The sequence below is a fragment of the Taudactylus pleione genome, unplaced genomic scaffold, assembly GCF_031769625.1.
Source record: "Taudactylus pleione unplaced genomic scaffold, aTauple2 ptg000689l, whole genome shotgun sequence".
NCBI lineage: Eukaryota > Metazoa > Chordata > Amphibia > Anura > Myobatrachidae > Taudactylus > Taudactylus pleione.
In genome coordinates this window covers 840,165-862,156 of record NW_028285091.1, presented here as the reverse complement: position 1 = coordinate 862,156, position 21,992 = coordinate 840,165, and the positions used below count along the sequence as shown (strand labels likewise).

The window sequence follows — 21,992 nt, the reverse complement described above, 5'->3', positions numbered from 1 at the left end:
CGTGGGTGTCGGCGGGGCGGAGCTATGCTCTGTGCCCCGGCACCTTGTAAAAAAGACCCCAAAAACTATTCAGTTATGCTTTTCCATCGATGGAAGGAAACTATCTGGTTCTCCCCCATCGATGGGAAAAACATTCGACATTGGCCATAAACCATTGATGATTATGAATCATCGATGGTCGTTGACCATCCCTATTTTGCACTCATTCATTTTATGAGGCTTTGGGCCTGGATCTCTGTCTCACTCAAAAGTGAACGCAGCTGGGACTATTGGCAGTCGCCCGTCTGCGAGTTCATGCAAATGACCTACAAACTCCTTCCCTCGTGTACATTCGTAATACCGATTGGTGCGCCCTTACACGCCACCATTGGTTGCACCATTGAAACGTGCACCTCCTATGCTTGTGTCTGTGAATGGAGCCGCTTGTATCGACACACCCCTGACACTCCATAATACGCCCATGTTTGCGTGACCGCCTGACCTGATCGCAGCAGCACTTTTGTGCGTTCACTCTGTGTTAACGCGTGCGTCGTTGGGGTTTTCAGAAATCTCTGAAATGTGCAGCTGCAAATAATCGCTCAATTATGTGCCCATCGACATTGTGTGCGGATTAAGGTCCTGATTCAGACCCGCTCACAAGTGGGTTGATGGCCAGGCAGTGCGCACGCGAGAATTTCACTCGCCTGGGGCTCGCTACAAACGGGGTGGCTGTGGATGTTGATCGACAGCTTGCCCCGTTTTGTAGGCGGGGGGGGGGGGGGGGCTGGTCAAACGGAGGTGTTCCTGAAGGAACGCCTGCCGTTAGTGGCGGCCCTACTCGTGATGTCATTAGTGAGCTTCCTGCTCTGTTTGAGCAGGAAGCTCACTGGGGCCTGCGGCAGACGAGACCCTACCACAAGGGTCTCGTCGCAAGCCCGATAATCGCGACCATCGCCAGGCCATTCGCACAAGCTGCGGGTGGTCACCCACAGCTATGCGAGCGGCCTGGAGGCCGGACCCGAAAAGAAAAAAAAAAAAAAAAAAAAACGCCTCCGGCAGCGAGTGGGTCTGAATCGGGGCCTAAGTGCCCTCTATGCCCATTTTCTATTATTAATCTTGCTGTTCTGTTAGGAGCAGCACAGCTATACCAGCTACCATGTCTGGGCTTATTAGTGACTTTTGTTTAACTGGGTTTCATTGAACTTGCTAACGGTGTGGTTTAAATAGAAAATCCAGTCCAAATCTCTAAACTATATTACCAAATATGTTTGTGCCATGAAACGCTTGGTCAGTTATTATTGGTGCGGTAGCATTGGCATGACACCCGTGCCTTTTTTCCCCAAACAGCAGGTTGACGAGAAATGCCACATTGTAATTTAGTAGCTGGATGCAACAAGTGCCAATGACCGTAGTCCCCATTATTTTATGATTGGGCTAACATGTCTAACATTACTGGTGGCTATAGTCTGGTATTTATAGGTGATTGAAAAGCTCACATGAAATAATTGTATACAGTAGTTAATGATCAATTAGTGGTGTTCTTGATGATTTTTAAAGAAGAATTACCATGAAAATAATACTTTGGCGAGATGTGTGATACTGCGGAAGTGTTGCCTTTCAACAACAGGGTTAACATACCGACACTTGGTGGTCGGTATGCTAACCCTCACCCTACCCTAACCCTCCGTCTTTGGTGCCCAACTCTAACTCACACCGTCCCCCTTCTAGTGCCTGAACTTAACCGCATCCTCCCCGCACCCTAAACCTAACCCTCCCCCCTGCTGAACACATCCCCACTACACTAGGGTTCATGCTAGCTTCCTGATCAGCCAGGGCGCCAATCAAAAAGCAGGGCACATCTGCTTGCGCCTGAAAAGTGGGCATGGTTTATTTGGGAGGGCTTGGCCTCGTGGCACGCCCCCCTTTTCATTATTTTAGGGGGGTGTCAACAGTCACGGGAATGCTATATACATTCAAAGTTAAAGCTTTATAAGCTATTTTTGCTGAAATAAATATGCTCAGACTGCTACAAGTTTTTTTTTTTTTGCTCTGCTCCAAACTCTAAATCAGCTTTTACTTACTTTATTTAGCAGTCTGTTTGATAATGGAACACTCAGAATGCTAAATAATATGTTCTACAACTTTGGGGCATATCCAATTAGCAGTGGTAAATTACCGCAGCTAATTAGCTCGCTCGGGACTATCCAATTAGCCCCGAAATCGGCCTGACAACGGCACTTATCAGGGTTTTTTTTGGGACCTGATGTGTCCTGAAAAGTAATCCACGATAAGTGCAGTTTTTTCGCCCAAAAAAAGGCGAGAACACATAGGGGTGCGAGGTTATCGCGGCTTCTATGTGTTAACCGGCAAACTATCCTATTAATTCGCCCGAATTAATAGGATAGGGAGAGAAAAAATATCGGGGATTATCGGCGAAAAATCCCCGTTTTTCACCGATCGCGAGGATCAGTTAGCACCCGAACAGTGTTGGGGGCTAATTGGATATGTCCCTTAATCTATTAAATGTGTTATAACATTTACTCATACAGCGCCAGCATATCTCTTTGTACTTTACAATTGTCAGTAAGAAATTCTCCAATTGATGGATATAATAATAACAGTAGTAAATCCCCCAATTGTATTCAATAGCCAGCTAACTACTGTTATGCTTTGTGTGTGTACTTTACTAAGGATGAAGGCCTTAAAATTGTCATATTTGAGATTGATCAAGAGAATAACCATGGGAAAGACATTTACGTTGAGATAAAGGAGGAGGAAATCCCTACAGCTATCGGCACAGGTGAGTAATAATGAAATACACAGTATATTAGTCACGTGAGATCGGGGGTAAAATCATCTCTGTCCTGATCAGCCCAGTCCCTGCCCCATCCAGGTATCTCCACTTTTTGGTGCAGTTCAGCCTGTTTAGAGGTCCACAAACCATGGCAGTTGCTCAGTTGCTAGAAACAATCTCATAGCGGTCTATGTACTAAGGGCCTGATTCAGGGCCGCTCGCTCTGAATCAGGGCGTTTTTTTTGTTTGTTTTTTGTATTGGTGCGGCCTCCGGGCCACTCGCATAGCTGTGGGTGACCACCCACAGCTATTGCGAGCGGCCAGGTGATTGTCGCAATGGTCTCGACCATTGGGGCTTACGACGAGACCCTTGCGGTAGGGTCTCGTTCCCGCAAGCCCCAGTGAGCTTCTGGCTCTTAATAACGGCAGGCGTTTTGTTGGGAATGCCTCCGTTTGGCCAGCCGCCCCCCCCCCCCCCCCCCCCGCCCGCCTCCAAAACGGTGCGAGCTGTCGATCAAAATCGACAGCAGACCCCTTTTGGTGCGAGAACCGGAGCGACGGAGCGCCCGTCGCTAGCCGGGTCTCACGCATGCGCACATTGGAGCCGGCTCCGGCATGCGCAGTGGCCAAATATCGACCCGCTCGCAGGTGGGTCTGAATCACGCCCTAAGTGTTGGAGAGAGATAAAGTGCCAACTAATCAGTTCCTGTCATTTTTCATACACGGCCTGTAATGTGACAGGAGCTGATTGGTTGGTACTTTATCACTTTTCAAGGCTTAGAACATCCCCCCCCCCCCCCTTCCCCACAATCAGCTGCTAACTGTCATGTTACAGGTTGTTTGAAAAATGACAGTTAGCAGCTGGTTGGTTGGTACTTTATCACTTTCCACATTACCATTTTTCAAGGCTTAGTACATCTCCTTGCACTTTCTCTCCTTGCACTTTCTCTCCTTGCACTTTCTCTCCTTGCACTTTCTCTCCAAGGCTTAGCACATAGACCCCTGAATCTACTATGCTACAAACTGACAAGGGATGTGTGTAAATATATATGAAAGCAAGTCCAACCTAGATATGCGGCCCACCCCTCACAGACCTCTCATCTTCTTTCCCCCAGATTGTGAAATAATGCGTAATGACTCCAACCAAGGCCTACAGATGGGAAGTGACGTGACCTCCTATGTACACACTGATACAGCACCCAGCTCAGCTGGGGAAAGCTTAAACAAACAGCTATGTCTTGAGTCGGATAGACCCGTAAGCGCTGCACAACAGCCGAATGTATGTTCTGAGTGTGGCGAGTGTTTTCCATGCAGCGCCGCCCTCTCGAAGCATCAGGAATGTCACAGCGGAAAAACGATGCATGAGTGCGCAGACTGCGGCCAGAGCTTCGCCTGCAGGACAGGCCTCAGAAAGCACCACTGCATCCACATGAGAGAAAGACCGTTCGGGTGTGGTAAGTGCGGGAAGAGTTTCCACTGCAGAGCGAACCTGGTGGCCCACCAGCGGATCCATACCCAGGAGAAGCCGTTTTCCTGCCCCCTGTGCGGGAAGAGTTTCCGCTGCAGAGGGAACCTGGTGGCCCACCAGCAGATCCACACCCAGGAGAAGCCGTTTTCCTGCCCCCAGTGCGGGAAAAGTTTCAAACAGAAATCTAATCAAGTCATCCATGAGAGGATACACTGGAAGGAGAAGCCGTTTTCCTGCTCTGAGTGCGGGAAATGTTTTGTAAAGAAGTCAAACTTAGTTATGCACCAGAGGGTTCACAATGGAGACAGGCCGTATAACTGATTGCAGGAGGCGGTCCATGAATAAAGTCCACGTCGTCTGACACCAGAAAATTCACACTGGATAAAGTCCTGTGTCTTGTATGGGTTTCGGTGTGTTTTGTTAACGTCCATCACGTTGACACACACAAACCGTTTCCGAAGCCTCCGGTCCGTGGACAGTGTTGACATTCCGAGCGTTGACATTGTGCAGATGTTGCAACTGCCGACGTAATGACTGCACATTGGTTTCCCTGATTCTCTCACCATCTGACCCAGCAGATTGGACTGTGTCTGCTGTGATCTGCAGTCACTACATAAGAGAGCCTCACCGCATAGACATCTTGGTTCTCCTTCAGCCAGTAGTGCCCAATCTGACACCATGAATGACTCCAGAAGTCTAGTTCGTTTCTTTGCGACATCACAACACCAGCGCACTCTCACCAAGAACAGGGGCCTGTAAATGTACCCGTTAACAACACCTGCTTCCGGGGGTCCTGCACTAGAATGCATCCCTTTGCTCTCCTGCTCTCAACCACATCATTTCCGGTTGTACCGCTGTTGGGCCTTTGGTCTGGAGGTAGATGGATATATCCAATAGCAAATGACAACCAATTGGAGTTCAAGAGACTCCCTCTGTGGGACTAACAACCGACTACAAATTTGACTGAATTATACTCTAAGGCATGAAATCAGCCTAATATCATCAAGGCCAGGTTTACAGTACCAAAAAGACTCCCTGTAGGGGGCGTAGCTTGCAACTGAGCAGGGAGGAAACGCTGCACTTTGCTGAATCAGATTATAAGTGAGTTCTTTAACACCGGACATTGCAAAGCCTTCTCATTCCTTCCCCGTTCAGTAAATGAAACTGATTGTCTAACACCAGACCTTGTATGCTAGACATGAAATCTATAATAAAAGAAACTGATAATGGCAGCGTGCACAGCAGCATCAAGCTAATTCCATGTAATCCTAATTAGACACACATTTTAGAAACAAACCTTTATTTTAATGAAATGAGTCAGTAATAATAATGATGGTGTGATTACTAATTATTGTCTACTGGCATTAAGGAGCTGATTCAGACCCGCTCGCTTGGATGCGATCGCTCGTAGCTGGCTGATATTTGCAATCTGCGCATGTGTATACATCGCAATACGCCTGTGCGAACCACTGTAAAAGATCGGGAAGCGCTTGCTCGCCCAGCAGAGTGAGTGACAGTAGAGGCATTTGTGAGTGGTGAAAGGGGCAGGCCACTAGAAACGGGGGAGTGGAGGTGCGAACGCAGGCGTGCCTGAGTGTTTCAATGCCGTTTCAGAGGCGTGCATAATTAACAGGCAGCGTCTTAGTACACGTCACCTGGCTGTATTTCACACTGAAGTGATCGCAGTGCTTGCGGCAAGGTATAGTCAACCTCAAGCGATGCGATCACACCCGATGGTGCTCGATGTACCGATGTTTTCATGCACTTCCAGGAGATGACGTGTGCAAGTGGGCGTCTTATGAATGGCTGGTGGGCATCTGCATACACTAAGTGATCGCACGCCAAGACATAGTGGGCGTGCTAATGCCTTGCCGTGCGAACGCCTGCCTTGCTGGGCATGCGCTAGATTTGCATACGCTGGGAGCAAGCGAACTCCAGCTCTATAATATCTTGAATCACCCATTAAAGAAGTGAAGGGAGCTAAGTTGGTTTATAATGGTATTAACAGATATGTTCTTGGTAATGGTGATGGTTGGACTGGTGCCAAACCCAGGGCCTGATACATAGATGTACCCTAATTTTCCAGCCGCTGTTTCTTTACGCGCATCGGCTGCGCACACTTATGCAAAAGTAAAGACGTCCACTGTCTGCTTCTCACATCAACTGCGTGAACGTCAGACATATGACTAACCCACAGGTTACGCAGCCACTAGCTTCAACATACCAAGAAAAACTGGCCGACACGTCCTGTATAATGAAACACTCCCTGACGCCGCCCTCAAACGCCAGAGGCATGTCAATCATGCTGAAGCTTTTGGGGCACTATTTTTATGTACCATAACGAAAGTGAGAACACAAACTAGCAAATCCAATTGGTTATGCTAACCTGATAAAGCTGATGCTGCTAGCATTGCAGACATTGGTTTGGCAGTATTTAGGTTTTACATAGCCAACGTAAAACTGTTGCAGACAATAATATCACCTCAGTCCACAGTGAAATTCCAAGTCCTTTTATTTCAGTATTAAAAGGCAGGCATTAAGGATATGAGACCTCCGTAACCCAATCAGCAGCATCCGTTCAAAATCGGCTCCAGTGTGAATAGAACAGCTTTCATACGTCATAACAGTAATCAACATCTGTAACGCGTTTCGTGATCCTCAACTTCATCAGATGGGTCCTGGCTGACAAAATGAGTGGAGGCTCACAAAACGCGTTAACAAGCGAAGATATTTATGGGTCATTACGTGTCTAATCAACACACTGATTTTACCTCACCAGCTCACATTTTGTTAAAATTTGGTATATGGAGAGTATATATGTAGTCCTAAGAAAAAGACTATATCCGGTCGTAAAGTTTTCATAAATCTGTAAAAAACGCACAACCAGCATATTTTCAAATCGCCATAGCGGCTCTCCTAATTAGGCTGGAGAGGTGGGAGTGGTACCATTTTACTGTGTTTTTTATGCCCTTTCCTATGATATACAACACAATAGGCTTTGTGAGGAAACACTTTTTCCAAATTCAAACTGAAATTTTTGATAATGATTATCTCAAAAAGTAAAAAAATTCTGGAAATAGTCTATAATGTTAAATGTTTGTCAAAATTAAAAGTGGGGAAACCAGTCTGTACCCCATAAAAAGTCTAACTGACGCTGGAAATCAAAATAGTGTATTAATAGCCCTAATAAAAGTGTTTTGCCTTCTTAAAGTGAGTTAAATGGCTGTTCTATGCACATTTGCATAAGTGTGGAAAAATGATATAAAGCTGTTTCTTTTGGAAACAAATAATTGCTGTAGTTAAATTGGGGGCACATTAAAATGGGTGCAAGTATATTTTTGTGTCTATAAAGTGCAGCAATGTTTAAAACACCTGTCCCAAACATACAACCCTTATGCCCATTTTCCAACACTTTTTTTACATTTTCACCCCAAAAATGATGTCATTATTAGGGGCAATTGAGCTAATTTTATTTTTATTTTTTTTGTCTAATTAGTCATTAGGGGGGTGTCCAAAAGCTTGTGAACCAAGTCCCCACATTTTTAGCCAAAAATAGAGATTTTGCACATTTTTATCACCTGCTCGGAGATTGTGAAAACATTTCACCGGTTTCTGCTTATGCAGTTTTTCAGCATGTGAACACTCCGGCAATTAGCACGATACGCGCACATGTGCGAAAAGTTTGCACTGGTGAACGTTTTTTGCCAAACGTGACTTGTCGCACCTACAGTCAGGTCCATAAATATTGGGACATTGACAGAATTTTCAGATTTTGGCCTCTATTCACCACCACAATGGTGAATAAAGATGTGCTTTAACTGCAGACTTTCAGATTTAATTTGAGGGTAATTACATCCAAATCGGGTACACGGTGTAGGAATTACAACAGTTTCAATATGTGCCTCCCACTTTTTAAGGGGCCAAAAGTAATGGGACTATCAACTCAAAAGCTAATTCATGGACAGGTGTGGGCTATTCCCTCGTTATTTCATTATCAATTAAGCAGGTAATAGGTCTGGAGTTGATTCTAGGTGTGACATTTGCATTTGGAATCCGTTGCTGTCAATTCTCAATATGAGATCCAAAGAGCTGTCACTATCAGTGAAGCAAGCCATCATTAGGCTGAAAAATCAAAACAAACCCATCAGAGAGATAGCAAAAACATTAGGTGTGGCCAAATCAACTGTTTGGAACATTCTTAAAAAGAAAGAACGCACCGAAGAGCTCAGCAACACCAAAAGACCCGGAAGACCACGGAAAACAACTGTGGTGGATGACAAAATAATTATTTCCCTGGTGATGAAAAACCCCTTCACAACAGTTGGCCAAATCAAGAACACTCTCCAGGAGGTAGATGTATATGCGTCAAAGTCAACAATCAAGAGAAGACTTCACAAGAGTGAATATAGAGTGTTCACCACAAGATGCAAACCATTGGTGAGCCACAAAAACAGGAAGACCAGATTAGAGTTTGCAAAACAACATCTAAAAAGCCATTACAGTTCTGGAACAACATCCTATTGACACATGAGACAAAGATCAACTTGTACCAGAGTGATGGGAAGAGAAGGAAAGGAACTGCTCATGATCCAAAACATACCTCATCAGTGAAGCATGGTGGTGGTAGTGTCATGGCGTGGGCATGTATGGCTGCCAATGGAACTGGTTCCCTTGTATTTATTGATGATGTTACTGCTCACAAAAGCAGCAGAATGAATTCTGAAGTGTTTCGGGCAATATTATATGCTCATATTCAGTCAATTGCTTCAGAACTCATTGGACAGCGCTTCACAGTGCAGATGGACAATGACCCGAAGCATACTGCAAAAGCAACCAAAGAGTTTTTTAAGGCTAAAAAGTGGAATGTTATGCAATGGCCAAGTCAATCCCCTGACCTGAATCCGATTGAGCATGCATTTCACTTGATGAAGACAAAACTGAAGGGAAAATGCCCCAAGAACAAGCAAGAACTGAAGACATTTGCAGCAGAGGCCTGGCAGAGCATCACCAGGGATGAAACCCAGCGTCTGGTGATGTCTATGCGTTCCAGACTTCAGGCTGTAATTGCCTGCAAAGGATTTGCAACAAAGTATTAAAAAGTGAAAGATTTAGGATTGTTTAGTTTGTCCCATTACTTTTGGCCCCTTAAAAAGTGGGAGGCACATATAGAAACCGTTGTAATTCCTACACCGTTCACCTGATTTGGATGTAATTCCCCTCAAATTAAATCTGAAAGTCTGCAGTTAAAGCACATCTTTATTCACCATTGTGGTGGTGAATAGAGGCCAAACTCTGAAAATTCTGTCAATGTCCCAATATTTATGGACCTGACTGTAGGTGCGACAAGTCACGTTTGGCAAAAAACGTTCACCAGTGCAAACTTTTCGCACATGTGCGCGTATCGTGCTAATTGCCGGAGTGTTCACATGCTGAAAAACTGCATAAGCAGAAACCGGTGAAATCTGAAAGTCTGCAGTTAAATCACATCTTGTTTGTTTCAGTCCAAAGCCATTGTGGTGGTGAATAGAGGACAAAATATGAAAATTCTGTCAATGTCCCAATATTTATGGACCTGACTGTATATGAATACGGGCCTTAGTTGTGTAAGCTGGTGGTAAGCAACTAACCGGTCTGTGACCCCTCTGGGAAGGTAGAGACCTACTGAAACCCTTGGCTTTGTCCTAATGTTCCTTTTATATGTTCATTTAAATGTTTAAAAAATTATTTTCCGACTGAGCTAGTTTGCCAGTACATAGCCGCTGGCCCTTGTTTATTTACCCCATTGCACTGTTTGCCGCTTTGTCTAAGCTCAGTGGATACATCTGGTCCCATCCCACTGTAGAGTTTACTGTAGCACAAATTGCAAAAAAGTTCATGTTGGCTATGATAGAAAGGAGTCAGAACACACCATGCATCATGGCTTGCTGCATAGCCGCAGAACGGTCAGAGTGTCCATGCTGACCGCTGTCCACCGCCGAAAGCACCTACAATGGGCACGTGAGTGCCAGAACTGGATCATGGAGCAATGATAGAAGGTGGACTGATCTGATGCACCACGGTTTCTTTCACATCATGTGCACGGCCTGGTGCGTGTGTGTCGTTTACCTGGGGAAGAGATGGCACCAGGATGCACTATGGGAAAAAGTCAAGCCGGTGGTGGCAGTGTGATGCTCTGGTAATGTTCTGCTGGGCTAACCCAGGGTCCTGGCATTCATGTCTGTTATTTTGACACTTACCACCTACCTAAACATTATTGCAGACCAAGTATACCCTTTCACGGCATTTCCTGGCGGCAGTGGCCTCTTTCGAACTCAATCTTATCGAGCATCTGTGGGAAGTGCTGAAAAACAAGTAAGAGCCATGGGGGCCCCACCTCATTTCTTACAGGGCTTAAAGGATCTCCTGGTAACGTCTTGGTGCCAGATATCACAGGACACCTTCAGAGGTCTTGTGGAGTCCATACCATGCTGGGTTAGAGCTGTTTTGGCGGCACAATGGGGACCTATACAATATTAGGCTGGTAGTTTTAGGGTTATGGCTGCTGGGTTTATATGCAAAGCAGCTTCTACCGAGCTTTCTAAATCTTTGGGTGAAACTTCCTCTTCTGCCTTTTCTGCAGTTACTAACAATATATGCTTTGTCCCTTTGTTGGAATGAATTCATCTCCAGTCTCCTCCACAATACTGTTCACTCTTTCCAGATGTCTAATATCTCCACTATGCTCCCTTGTATTGGCTGTTCCTGCTCCCCTTTCTCCGTTCTCTCCCCCCCCCCTCCCCTACACACCCCTTCTTCCTCTTTTCACTTACTCTTTCTTTATTTTACACCCTACCCTACCCTCCTTTATAAACAACAACAATTTTACCAGTTGTTTGGCAGAAAGCACCTAATCTCTTTAAATATTGGAGCTCATTCAGACACACGCGCTAAGCTGCGCTCGTTCGCTGCCTTCAGGAACGAAAATATGCATTTGACGCGATCGCACACTAAGGTATAAGGACGTCTCCTGTGTCTGAACGTGCGATCGCCGGGTGAAGTTAGATTCCCAGCAGCCAGGAGTGAAGACGCCCACTTTCAGACGTCATCTCCAGGAAGTGTATGAAAACATTGGTACCATCCGGCGACATCGAATCACCACGCAGTGCTTAAGGTAGACTCTAGGCTACCGCAAGCACTGCGATCACCGCTGCCTTTATTTCTCTCATAGGACGCGTATGCTGACGCTACGTGTGAATTATTTACACCCTTAAGTTGGTGTAAAAACTCCCAGCCACGCCTGTGTTAGTGCAAGCACACCCCGTTTACACACACCTCGACAGGCTAGGGGCAACACCTGGAGAGTAATCGACCTGATTCAGACTCTAAATACAAGGAAGACCTTAATTACATTTCTCATTAGATGCAGAAAAAGCATTACACAGGCTTTTGTTGTCCAGCAGAATTACACTCTTGCAGATAATAATAAGCCTGGTCCCATAGGGAGTGCAGACTTGCTTATTCATCCCTCACTATCCAGTGGGTAGCTAGGCTGCTGACCACTTTGGTTATGTTTAAACGCGCCAATAACAGGAGGTACTCTCCTAAACCTATCCTCCTAGGCCTCAACCTGCTCCCCAGACAGTGAGAGACTGACTAGAGAAATGGACACACCGCTTATCGGGATGTAGTCGGCATGCAGGATGCAGACAGTCCTCATACCGGTGCCGAAAACCAGAGAGGTCTGGATCACCAGTATCCCAACCATCGGCATCCCGAAGGTAAGTATCAGGGTGCGCGGGGAGGGTAGCATTACCTAGTGGGGTTAGGCACTAGGGGGAGGGTTGGGCAATGGGGAGGGTAGGGTGAGGGGAGGGGGTGTTAGGGTGCGGGGAGGTTAGGCTTAGGCACTAGGGGGCGAGGCTTAGGGTTAGGCACCGAGAAGGGTGGGTTAGGGTAGGGGTAGGGAAAATACTTACCGTTCACTCCAATGCGTGTTTGGAATTCTGGTTGTTGGGATGCCACTGTCGGTATTCTGACTAGTGGCATCCCGACAGCCGGATATCATACCCAACCCCTCTTATCGGCCTCTCACGCATACGCACAGCATCCATTCACAGACGCTGTTCTGCTCTAGCAGCGGTAACAGTGTGCCTCCCAACTGCCCGCAGGACACTGCAGGTCGCGGGTGGGACAGGAGGTCGAATCCCAAAAAGCTGGACAGTCCGTCTCAAATCAGGACGTTTTGGAGGTATGATAATATTGACAGTTATGATGATGACATGGTTAAAATGTCCACATAATAAATGTCGATACCTGGAAAACGTTGACATGAAATTTCGACAGTCTTAGGGATAGGATTATTGTTCTAGTTAGATGTACATCAAAAACAATGCTGCCATGACATCATCCGACATACCGACGTACTTGCCTACTTTGAAAAAGCATTTCAGGGAGATTATGAAAGCAACACCTATGAGTGCGGCAGTAAGTGGGCATGTACTGCTACATCTGACAGGCGTATCATAAACCTGACTTACATCCACATATAACTGAGCCCCAAAGCAGTTAGTAAGATCTATTTGTAGATAAAAACCACATTGATACTTTTCAGAAAATGCATGTAGCCATAGGGATTATTGTGCATTGTAACCAATGCAGGGAGATTACACTAATGATCCCATTTGACTATATATCTCTGTTTATATATATATATATATATATATATATATATATATATATATATATATAGTACTTCCGTATCTTTGCGGCCCCCTGCTGGATGTGTGTTGATGATACGGAAGTAGCGTAAACTTCAGGAAATACTATTTGGACCCAAGTGGGCATGGAGGGGCAATAAATCCATGTGGCGAGCCACCGTGCCCGCAGCGTGGCGATCGCAGCGAGCCCGCAAGGGTCCGAGTAGTATTTCCTGAAGTTTACGCTACTTACGTATCTACACTGAATAGTAAAGATACGCAAGTAACGTAACCAGGGGCCGCAAGGATATGGAAGTACCATTTATATATATATATATATATATATATATATATAAAACAAATAGCAACATAATGGGGATAAGGTGCAATCAGGGAGTCTAGTTATAGTTACTATTTCAGGGAGTCTCCCTGATGGAAAGTATGCATAGTGACCATGTCTATATTTACATAATATATATATAAAAATTACAAAACTACATTTTATAGCACATCACAAATTCGAATTTTAATTTCAAATGTCAAAATATTTAAAAACAATTATTTCTGATTAAGCTGATTTGGCAGAAAATGTGTGCTTGACATATGCATAAAAAATAAATAAATGTTAAACGTGTAGTCCGAAATTAGTTCTTAATTATTTACTAGGAATATCATTCTGCCACCGTTTATCGGAGTAGCAGAACTGAAAAATGTGACAAAACTTAGGTGGAACGCACAACCAGATAACTGAGTGGAACGCACAACCAGGAAGCCGTGTGGAACGCATGTCGGATAGCGCTGCAGTGTTCTCTGTAACCCGGATGTCAGTGCAATAATGAAGCCTTGAGCCCAGTGGACCGCAAAGCCAGGAACTGAATTGACCCAAATAACTTCCTATTCCGGTGTGTGAGGACTTAGGTGATAAAAAAGAGGGGTTTTCACGGTAAGTGCTGATTTTCTGTGCAGGTCACGATAAGTCCCTATTATACAGGGCGCAGGGACTTCTATGCGGGCTATTTAGGAAGAGCACTATTTGTCCTTTCTCTTTATTGCATATCCATTACACAGGGTACAGAGATAACTGCACATACATTCAGTCTGAAATCTGTGTACATTTAGCTCTGTGCTCTCTGGGTTTAATACGAATAGCCACATTATACTCACTAGAGATCTCATTTGCAAAATAGTGGATACCTTGTTTTACCTAGATCATTAAGTTTATTGACTTATTGTCCACACTAAAATTTACTCTTTTATGAAAAGCAGAAATTACCACAAGCAGGGTAAATATATTTGTATTCTTTAGGTATAAAATAATATAAAATATAGTGTTGTAAATAGAGGGCATGCCAAGAAACAGATCGCACTGCCCCAGTGAGCTTGCAATCTAAGAGGTGTGGGGCAACAGTTGATACATAAGGTAGCAGAATTATTTATTTATTGACAATTTTTCTTCTTATAGTGCAACCATATATACCGCAGCGCTCTACAGGGAATATTTGGCCATTCACATCAGTGCCTACTCCAGTGGAGCTCACATGCTATATTCTCTATCACGCAGGTTCTCAAACTCGGTCCTCAGGACCCCAAACAGTGTATGTTTTCCAGGTCTCCTCACAGAATCACAAGGGAAATAATTAGCTCCACCTGTGAATCTTTTAAAATGTGTCAGTGAGTAATGAGTACACCTGTGCAGCTGCTGGGTGACCTGGGAAATGTGTCAGTGAGTAATGAATACACCTGTGCTCCTGCTGGGTGACCTGGGAAATGTGTCGGTGAGTAATGAATACACCTGTGCACCTGCTGGGTGATCTGGGAAATGTGTCGGTGAGTAATGAATACACCTGTGCACCTGCTGGGTGACCTGGGAAATGTGTCAGTGAGTAATGAATACACCTGTGCACCTGCTGGGTGATCTGGGAAATGTGTCAGTGAGTAATGAATACACCTGTGCACCTGCTGGGTGACCTGGGAAATGTGTCAGTGAGTAATGACTACACCTGTGCACCTGCTGGGTGACCTGGGAAATGTGTCAGTGAGTAATGACTACACCTGTGCACCTGCTGGGTGATCTGGGAAATGTGTCGGTGAGTAATGAATACACCTGTGCTCCTGTTGGGTGACCTGGGAAATGTGTCGGTGAGTAATGAATACACCTGTGCTCCTGCTGGGTGATCTGGGAAATGTGTCAGTGAGTAATGAATGCACCTGTGCTCCTGCTGGGTGATCTGGGAAATGTCAGTGAGTAATGAGTACACCTGTGCACCTGCTGGGTGACCTGGGAAATGTGTCAGTGAGTAATGAATGCACCTGCTGGGTGACCTGGGAAATGTGTCAGTGAGCAATGAATACACCTGAGCACCTGCTAGGTGACCTGCAAAACTTGACCTGTGTGGGGTCCTGAGGACCGAGTTTGAGAACCACTGCTCTATCACATGGGGGGAAATATTGCCCAATGCACAGTCTTTGAATTGACAGAAGCTGATTGGTTGCTTTAAGCCGGGTGCACACTCAGATGACGGGCATTCGTTCCAACATCGGAATGAATGGCCTTAAACGGGGATTGCCCGTCCACACTGGAATGTGTTAATGAATGACTGAACAATTACTGTTCCGTCCTTCATTAACTTACTACAGTTTGCTAGCAACATCGATGGGCTTGATGTACAGCACAGCAGATCTAATGAGCGCAATCGCCCGTTCACACTGAGCGATGTAGGCGATTTGTTGTTACAAAACGGCATATTGACCCGACATCGCTCCAGTGTGTACCCAGTTTTGGCAACTATTCAACTTTATCTCTCTCCAAGGATTGATACATCTCCCTTATAAGACGCATACACACTATGGTTTAATTTTTTTTCTTTTTGTCAGAATCCTACTAACTTACAGTATGTTTTTGGCTTGTGGGAAAAAAATGGAGTACCTTGAGGAAACACACGAAAACATTGGAGGGCATACAAACTCCACACAGATAGGGTCTTTGGTGGGAATCGAATCAAGAACGCCGTGCTGTAAGGCAGTAGTGCTAACCCCCTACAACGAACTGTGCTGCCCCATAAATAACACTTGTAGCTGGGGTTGGTAATGTCTGTGGCTGCTTTAAGGCAGGAGCCACTAATAATAATAAAGCAGCTAAAGTGCTGTGGTACAGTTGGAACCAGGAGAGACAATGGGAGATAACCAATCATGAACCAGTCACTGCCGAAAAGTCAGGACAGTCAGCTGCTGGCACCTATAACTGTTCTTCCCTAGTTATCTCAGCTGACCCTTCCCCAGGTCACTCAGCAGGTGCACAGGTGCACTCATTACTCACTGACACATTCCCAGGTCACTCAGCAGGTGCACAGGTGCACTCATTACTCACTGACACATTCCCAGGTCACTCAGCAGGCGCCACAAGTGTATTCATTACTCACTGACACATTTCCCAGGTCACTCAGCAGGTGCACAGGTGTATTCATTACTCACTGACACATTTCCCAGGTCACCCAGCAGGAGCACAGGTGTATTCATTACTCACTGACACATTTCCCAGGTCACTCAGCAGGTGCACAGGTGTATTCATTACTCACTGACACATTTCCAGGTCACCCAGCAGGAGCACAGGTGTATTCATTACTCACTGACACATTTCCAGGTCACCCAGCAGGAGCACAGGTGTACTCATTACTCACTGACACATTTCCCAGGTCACTCAGCAGGAGCACAAGTGTATTCATTACTCACTGACACATTACCAGGTCACCCAGCAGGTGCACAGGTGTATTCATTACTCACTGACCTATTTCCCAGGTCACCCAGCAGGTGCACAGGTGCACTCATTACTCACTGACACATTCCCAGGTCACTCAGCAGGTGCACAGGTGCACTCATTACTCACTGACACATTCCCAGGTCACTCAGCAGGCGCACAAGTGTATTCATTACTCACTGACACATTTCCCAGGTCACTCAGCAGGTGCACAGGTGTATTCATTACTCACTGACACATTTCCCAGGTCACCCAGCAGGAGCACAGGTGTATTCATTACTCACTGACACATTTCCCAGGTCACCCAGCAGGAGCACAGGTGTATTCATTACTCACTGACACATTTCCAGGTCACCCAGCAGGAGCACAGGTATACTCATTACTCACTGACACATTTCCCAGGTCACCCAGCAGGAGCACAGGTGTATTCATTACTCACTGACACATTTCCAGGTCACCCAGCAGGAGCACAGGTGTACTCATTACTCACTGACACATTTCCCAGGTCACCCAGCAGGAGCACAGGTGTATGCATTACTCACTGACACATTTCCCAGGTCACTCAGCAGGAGCACAAGTGTATTCATTACTCACTGACACATTACCAGGTCACCCAGCAGGTGCACAGGTGTATTCATTACTCACTGACACATTCCCAGGTCACCCAGCAGGAGCACAGGTGTATTCATTACTCACTGACCTATTTCCCAGGTCACCCAGCAGGAGCACAGGTGTATTCATTACTCACTGACACATTTCCCAGGTCACCCAGCAGGAGCACAGGTGTAATCATTACTCACTGACACATTTCCCAGGTCACTCAGCAGGAGCACAGGTGTATTCATTACTCACTGACACATTACCAGGTCACCCAGCAGGAGCACAGGTGTATTCATTACTCACTGACACATTCCCAGGTCACTCAGCAGGCGCACAGGTGTATTCATTACTCACTGACACATTTCCCAGGTCACTCAGCAGGTGCACAGGTGTACTCATTACTCACTGACACATTTCCCAGGTCACTCAGCAGGAGCACAAGTGTATTCATTACTCACTGACACATTACCAGGTCACCCAGCAGGAGCACAGGTGTATTCATTACTCACTGACACATTTCCCAGGTCACCCAGCAGGAGCACAGGTGTAGTCATTACTCATTGACACATTTCCCAGGTCACTCAGCAGGTGCACAGGTGTACTCATTACTCACTGACACATTTCCCAGGTCACCCAGCAGGTGCACAGGTGTATTCATTACTCACTGACACATTTCCCAGGTCACCCAGCAGGTGCACAGGTGTATTCATTACTCACTGACACATTTCCCAGGTCACCCAGCAGGAGCACAGGTGTATTCATTACTCACTGACACATTTCCCAGGTCACCCAGCAGGTGCACAGGTGTAATCATTACTCACTGACACATTTCCCAGGTCACCCAGCAGGAGCACAGGTGTATGCATTACTCACTGACACATTTCCCAGGTCACCCAGCAGGAGCACAGGTGTATTCATTACTCACTGACACATTTCCCAGGTCACCCAGCAGGTGCACAGGTGTACTCATTACTCACTGACACATTTCCCAGGTCACCCAGCAGGAGCACAGGTGTATTCATTACTCACTGACACATTCCCAGGTCACTCAGCAGGTGCACAGGTGTACTCATTACTCACTGACACATTCCCAGGTCACCCAGCAGGTGCATAGGTGTATTCATTACTCACTGACACATTTCCCAGGTCACCCAGTAGGTGCACAGGTGTATTCATTACTCACTGACACATTTCCCAGGTCACCCAGTAGGTGCACAGGTGTATTCATTACTCACTGACACATTTCCCAGATCACCCAGCAGGTGCACAGGTGTATTCATTACTCACTGACACATTTCCCAGGTCACCCAGCAGGAGCACAGGTGTACTCATTACTCACTGACACATTCCCAGGTCACTCAGCAGGAGCACAGGTGTACTCATTACTCACTGACACATTTCCCAGGTCACCCAGCAGGTGCACAGGTGTATTCATTACTCACTGACACATTCCCAGGTCACTCAGCAGGTGCACAGGTGTATTCATTACTCACTGACACATTTCCCAGGTCACCCAGTAGGTGCACAGGTGTATTCATTACTCACTGACACATTTCCCAGGTCACCCAGTAGGTGCACAGGTGTATTCATTTCTCACTGACACATTTCCCAGGTCACCCAGTAGGTGCACAGGTGTATTCATTACTCACTGACACATTTCCCAGGTCACCCAGCAGGTGCACAGGTGTACTCATTACTCACTGACACATTTCCCAGGGCACCCAGCAGGTGCACAGGTGCATTCATTACTCACTGACACATTCCCAGGTCACCCAGCAGGTGCACAGGTGTATTCATTACTCACTGACACATTTCCCAGATCTTTCCTAGAGAAGGCACTTTTTTTGTTATCCGCTAGGTCAGTGTAGCTGTGTGTAGCCGGACATTTTTCTTTAGTATTATGCCCCCTGCTGGAAACACCCTAGACACTTGTTCCCCACGGTCAGTGACAGCTGCCACAAGGGGGGAACAGTAATGTTCATCTATCTTGAACTGAACATAAATATTGGTTAGCGTAAATATAAATACCTAATGTGTACTATACCATATTTTATGTAACTGGTATTGCTGTATGTAGCACAAGCAGGTTAAGCTTGTTTGACAGTGTCGACACTGTAAATGTCAACAGTCACCATATCAAAACATGCAATTAGGGCTAGGTTTAGTTGCCGGCTAAAATGTCAACTTTATGTCAGCTTATTAATTATAACACTTGATCAACGACTGGATTCCATTGAAGAATTGCCTCTTATTGTATACACGTCCCATTATACAGGTCTCCTCAGAGCTGGTCCCTGCCACCAGGACTACAGGATGGACAAGGACAGGAGTCACATGACTAAGCAGATATTGAATCTCACCCTGGAGATCATCTACCTGCTGACCGGGGAGGTGAGGGGGTCTGGGAATGCGGAAGCAACATGCATTGTCTCTTATTTCTTGCTCATTGCAGTGATATTAATTAGTGTATTTCTCATTACACAGCATGTGACACCCAGCAGCAGAAGCCACTTCCGTGTGTCAGGAGGATTGGGCAGGACCCAGAGTCCTCCACCTCACTCACTGATACATGAGAGAGACAATGAGCAGAAGATCCTGGAACTCACCAACAAGATCATTCAGCTGCTAACTGGAGAGGTGACTGCTGGGAATGGGACATTATACAGTAACACCAGGGGATGTGTCTGGGTGATGACTGGAGAGGTGACTGCTGGGAATGGGACATTATACAGTAACACCAGGGGATGTGTCTGGGTGATGACTGGAGAGGTGACTGCTGGGAATGGGACATTATACAGTAACACCAGGGGATGTGTCTGGGTGATGACTGGAGAGGTGACTGCTGGGAATGGGACATTATACAGTAACACCAGGGGATGTGTCTGGGTGATGACTGGAGAGGTGACTGCTGGGAATGGGACATTATACAGTAACACCAGGGGATGTGTCTGGGTGATGACTGGAGAGGTGACTGCTGGGAATGGGACATTATACAGTAACACCAGGGGATGTGTCTGGGTGATGACTGGAGAGGTGACTGCTGGGAATGGGACATTATACAGTAACACCAGGGGATGTGTCTGGGTGATGACTGGAGAGGTGACTGCTGGGAATGGGACATTACACAGTAACACCAGGGGCTGTGTCTGGGTGATGACTGGAGAGGTGACTGCAGGGAATGGGACATTACACAGTAACACCAGGGGATGTGTCTGGGTGATGACTGGAGAGGTGACTGCTGGGAATGGGACATTACACAGTAACACCAGGGGATGTGTCTGGGTGATGACTGGAGAGGTGACTGCTGGGAATGGGACATTACACAGTAACACCAGGGGATGTGTCTGGGTGATGACTGGATAGGTGACTGCTGGGAATGGGACATTATACAGTAACACCAGGGGATGTGTCTGGGTGATGACTGGAGAGGTGACTGCTGGGAATGGGACATTACACAGTAACACCAGGGGATGTGTCTGGGTGATGACTGGATAGGTGACTGCTGGGAATGGGACATTATACAGTAACACCAGGGGATGTGTCTGGGTGATGACTGTATCATTGTGTGTGTCAGATTCCTATAAGGTGTCAGGATGTCACTGTCTATCTCTCCATGGAGGAGTGGGAGTACATAGAGGAACACAGGGATCTGTACAAGGACGTCCTGATGGAGAATCACTGGCCCCTCACATCACTGGGTAAGAGTGGTCATCAATTATGAAGGAGAAAGCATTATTTAGGGCCCACACATCTTCTATAAAAACCCTGCTAAAAGATGTAGGGGTATATGTATCAAGCAGTTAAAAGCGTGTAGAAGTGGACCAGTGGAGAAGTTTCCCATAGCAACCTACCAGCTTTGAAGGTGCATTTGTCAAATACTGTATGTAAAATAATAGGTAGGAGCTGATTGGTGTGTCTCCTGCAGATGGCTCCAGTAACCAAAATACACCGGAGCGATGTCCCAGTCCTCCCTATTCACCGGCATGTACAGAAGATCATCACAATATCATACAGGACTGTAATGAGGAACCTGACCAATCCTACAACAAGAAACACGTTGAGGTATTATGAGTGCATTGTGACTAGGGTTTAACTTTACAGAAGAGACCAGAAGACAATGATTAATTATCTTTTATTTATATAGCGCTATAGGGGGTATCGTGCAACTTTAAAAAAAAAAAAAAAAGTACATCAAACAGTCTAATGTACAGATTGTCAGATTAATTAAGTTACATAATACAAATGAGATAATTACATGTAGGTTACAGGACCGCTGCTCATGAGAGCTTAAATTCTAGGGCAGTGGTGGCGAATCCTGGCCCTCCAGCTGCTGTGGGACTACATATCCCAGCATGCACTGCCAGAGTTTTTGCTATTCGGGAATGCTAAAACTGTGGCAGTGCATTATGTAGTCCCACAGCAGCTGGAGTGCCAGGGCTCGCCACCACTGTTCTAGGGTATATGTGGTCAGACACCCGGAGGAAGGGAGCTGAGCTTTGGACTGGAGAGCAAGGTGGAGAAGTGGTAGACTTCAGTGAAGATTAATTTTAAGGGGACACCTAAAGGCCCGTAGTCTAGCTGAATTTCTGCGTGTGTGTGGGATGGTGTTCTAGAGGTATGAATGAGACTCTGAATAGGATGGGGAACCAGTGATGCAGAGCCGGCCCTAGGCATAATAAGCAAATGCCTAGGGGCGACTGGAATGCCTAGGGGCATTCCAGG

At 46.1% G+C, this 21,992-nt stretch overlaps 1 protein-coding gene across 2 annotated transcripts in view; it reads left to right on the top strand.

The window, feature by feature from the left end:
• LOC148477791 (uncharacterized) overlaps nt 1-21,992 on the top strand; it is a 51,289-nt gene that overhangs the window by 7,597 nt on the left and 21,700 nt on the right. Inside the window, exons 1-4 of one of the 2 annotated variants that reach the window (XM_088456179.1) lie at nt 19,551-19,661; nt 19,755-19,907; nt 20,845-20,968; nt 21,196-21,332. In XM_088456179.1, the coding sequence (XP_088312305.1) occupies nt 19,584-19,661; nt 19,755-19,907; nt 20,845-20,968; nt 21,196-21,332 (492 nt within the window). In that variant the 5' untranslated portion in view covers nt 19,551-19,583. Of the gene's footprint in view, nt 1-19,550; nt 19,662-19,754; nt 19,908-20,844; nt 20,969-21,195; nt 21,333-21,992 lie in introns of those variants that run through there. The other variant, XM_088456180.1, reaches the window with a different exon arrangement.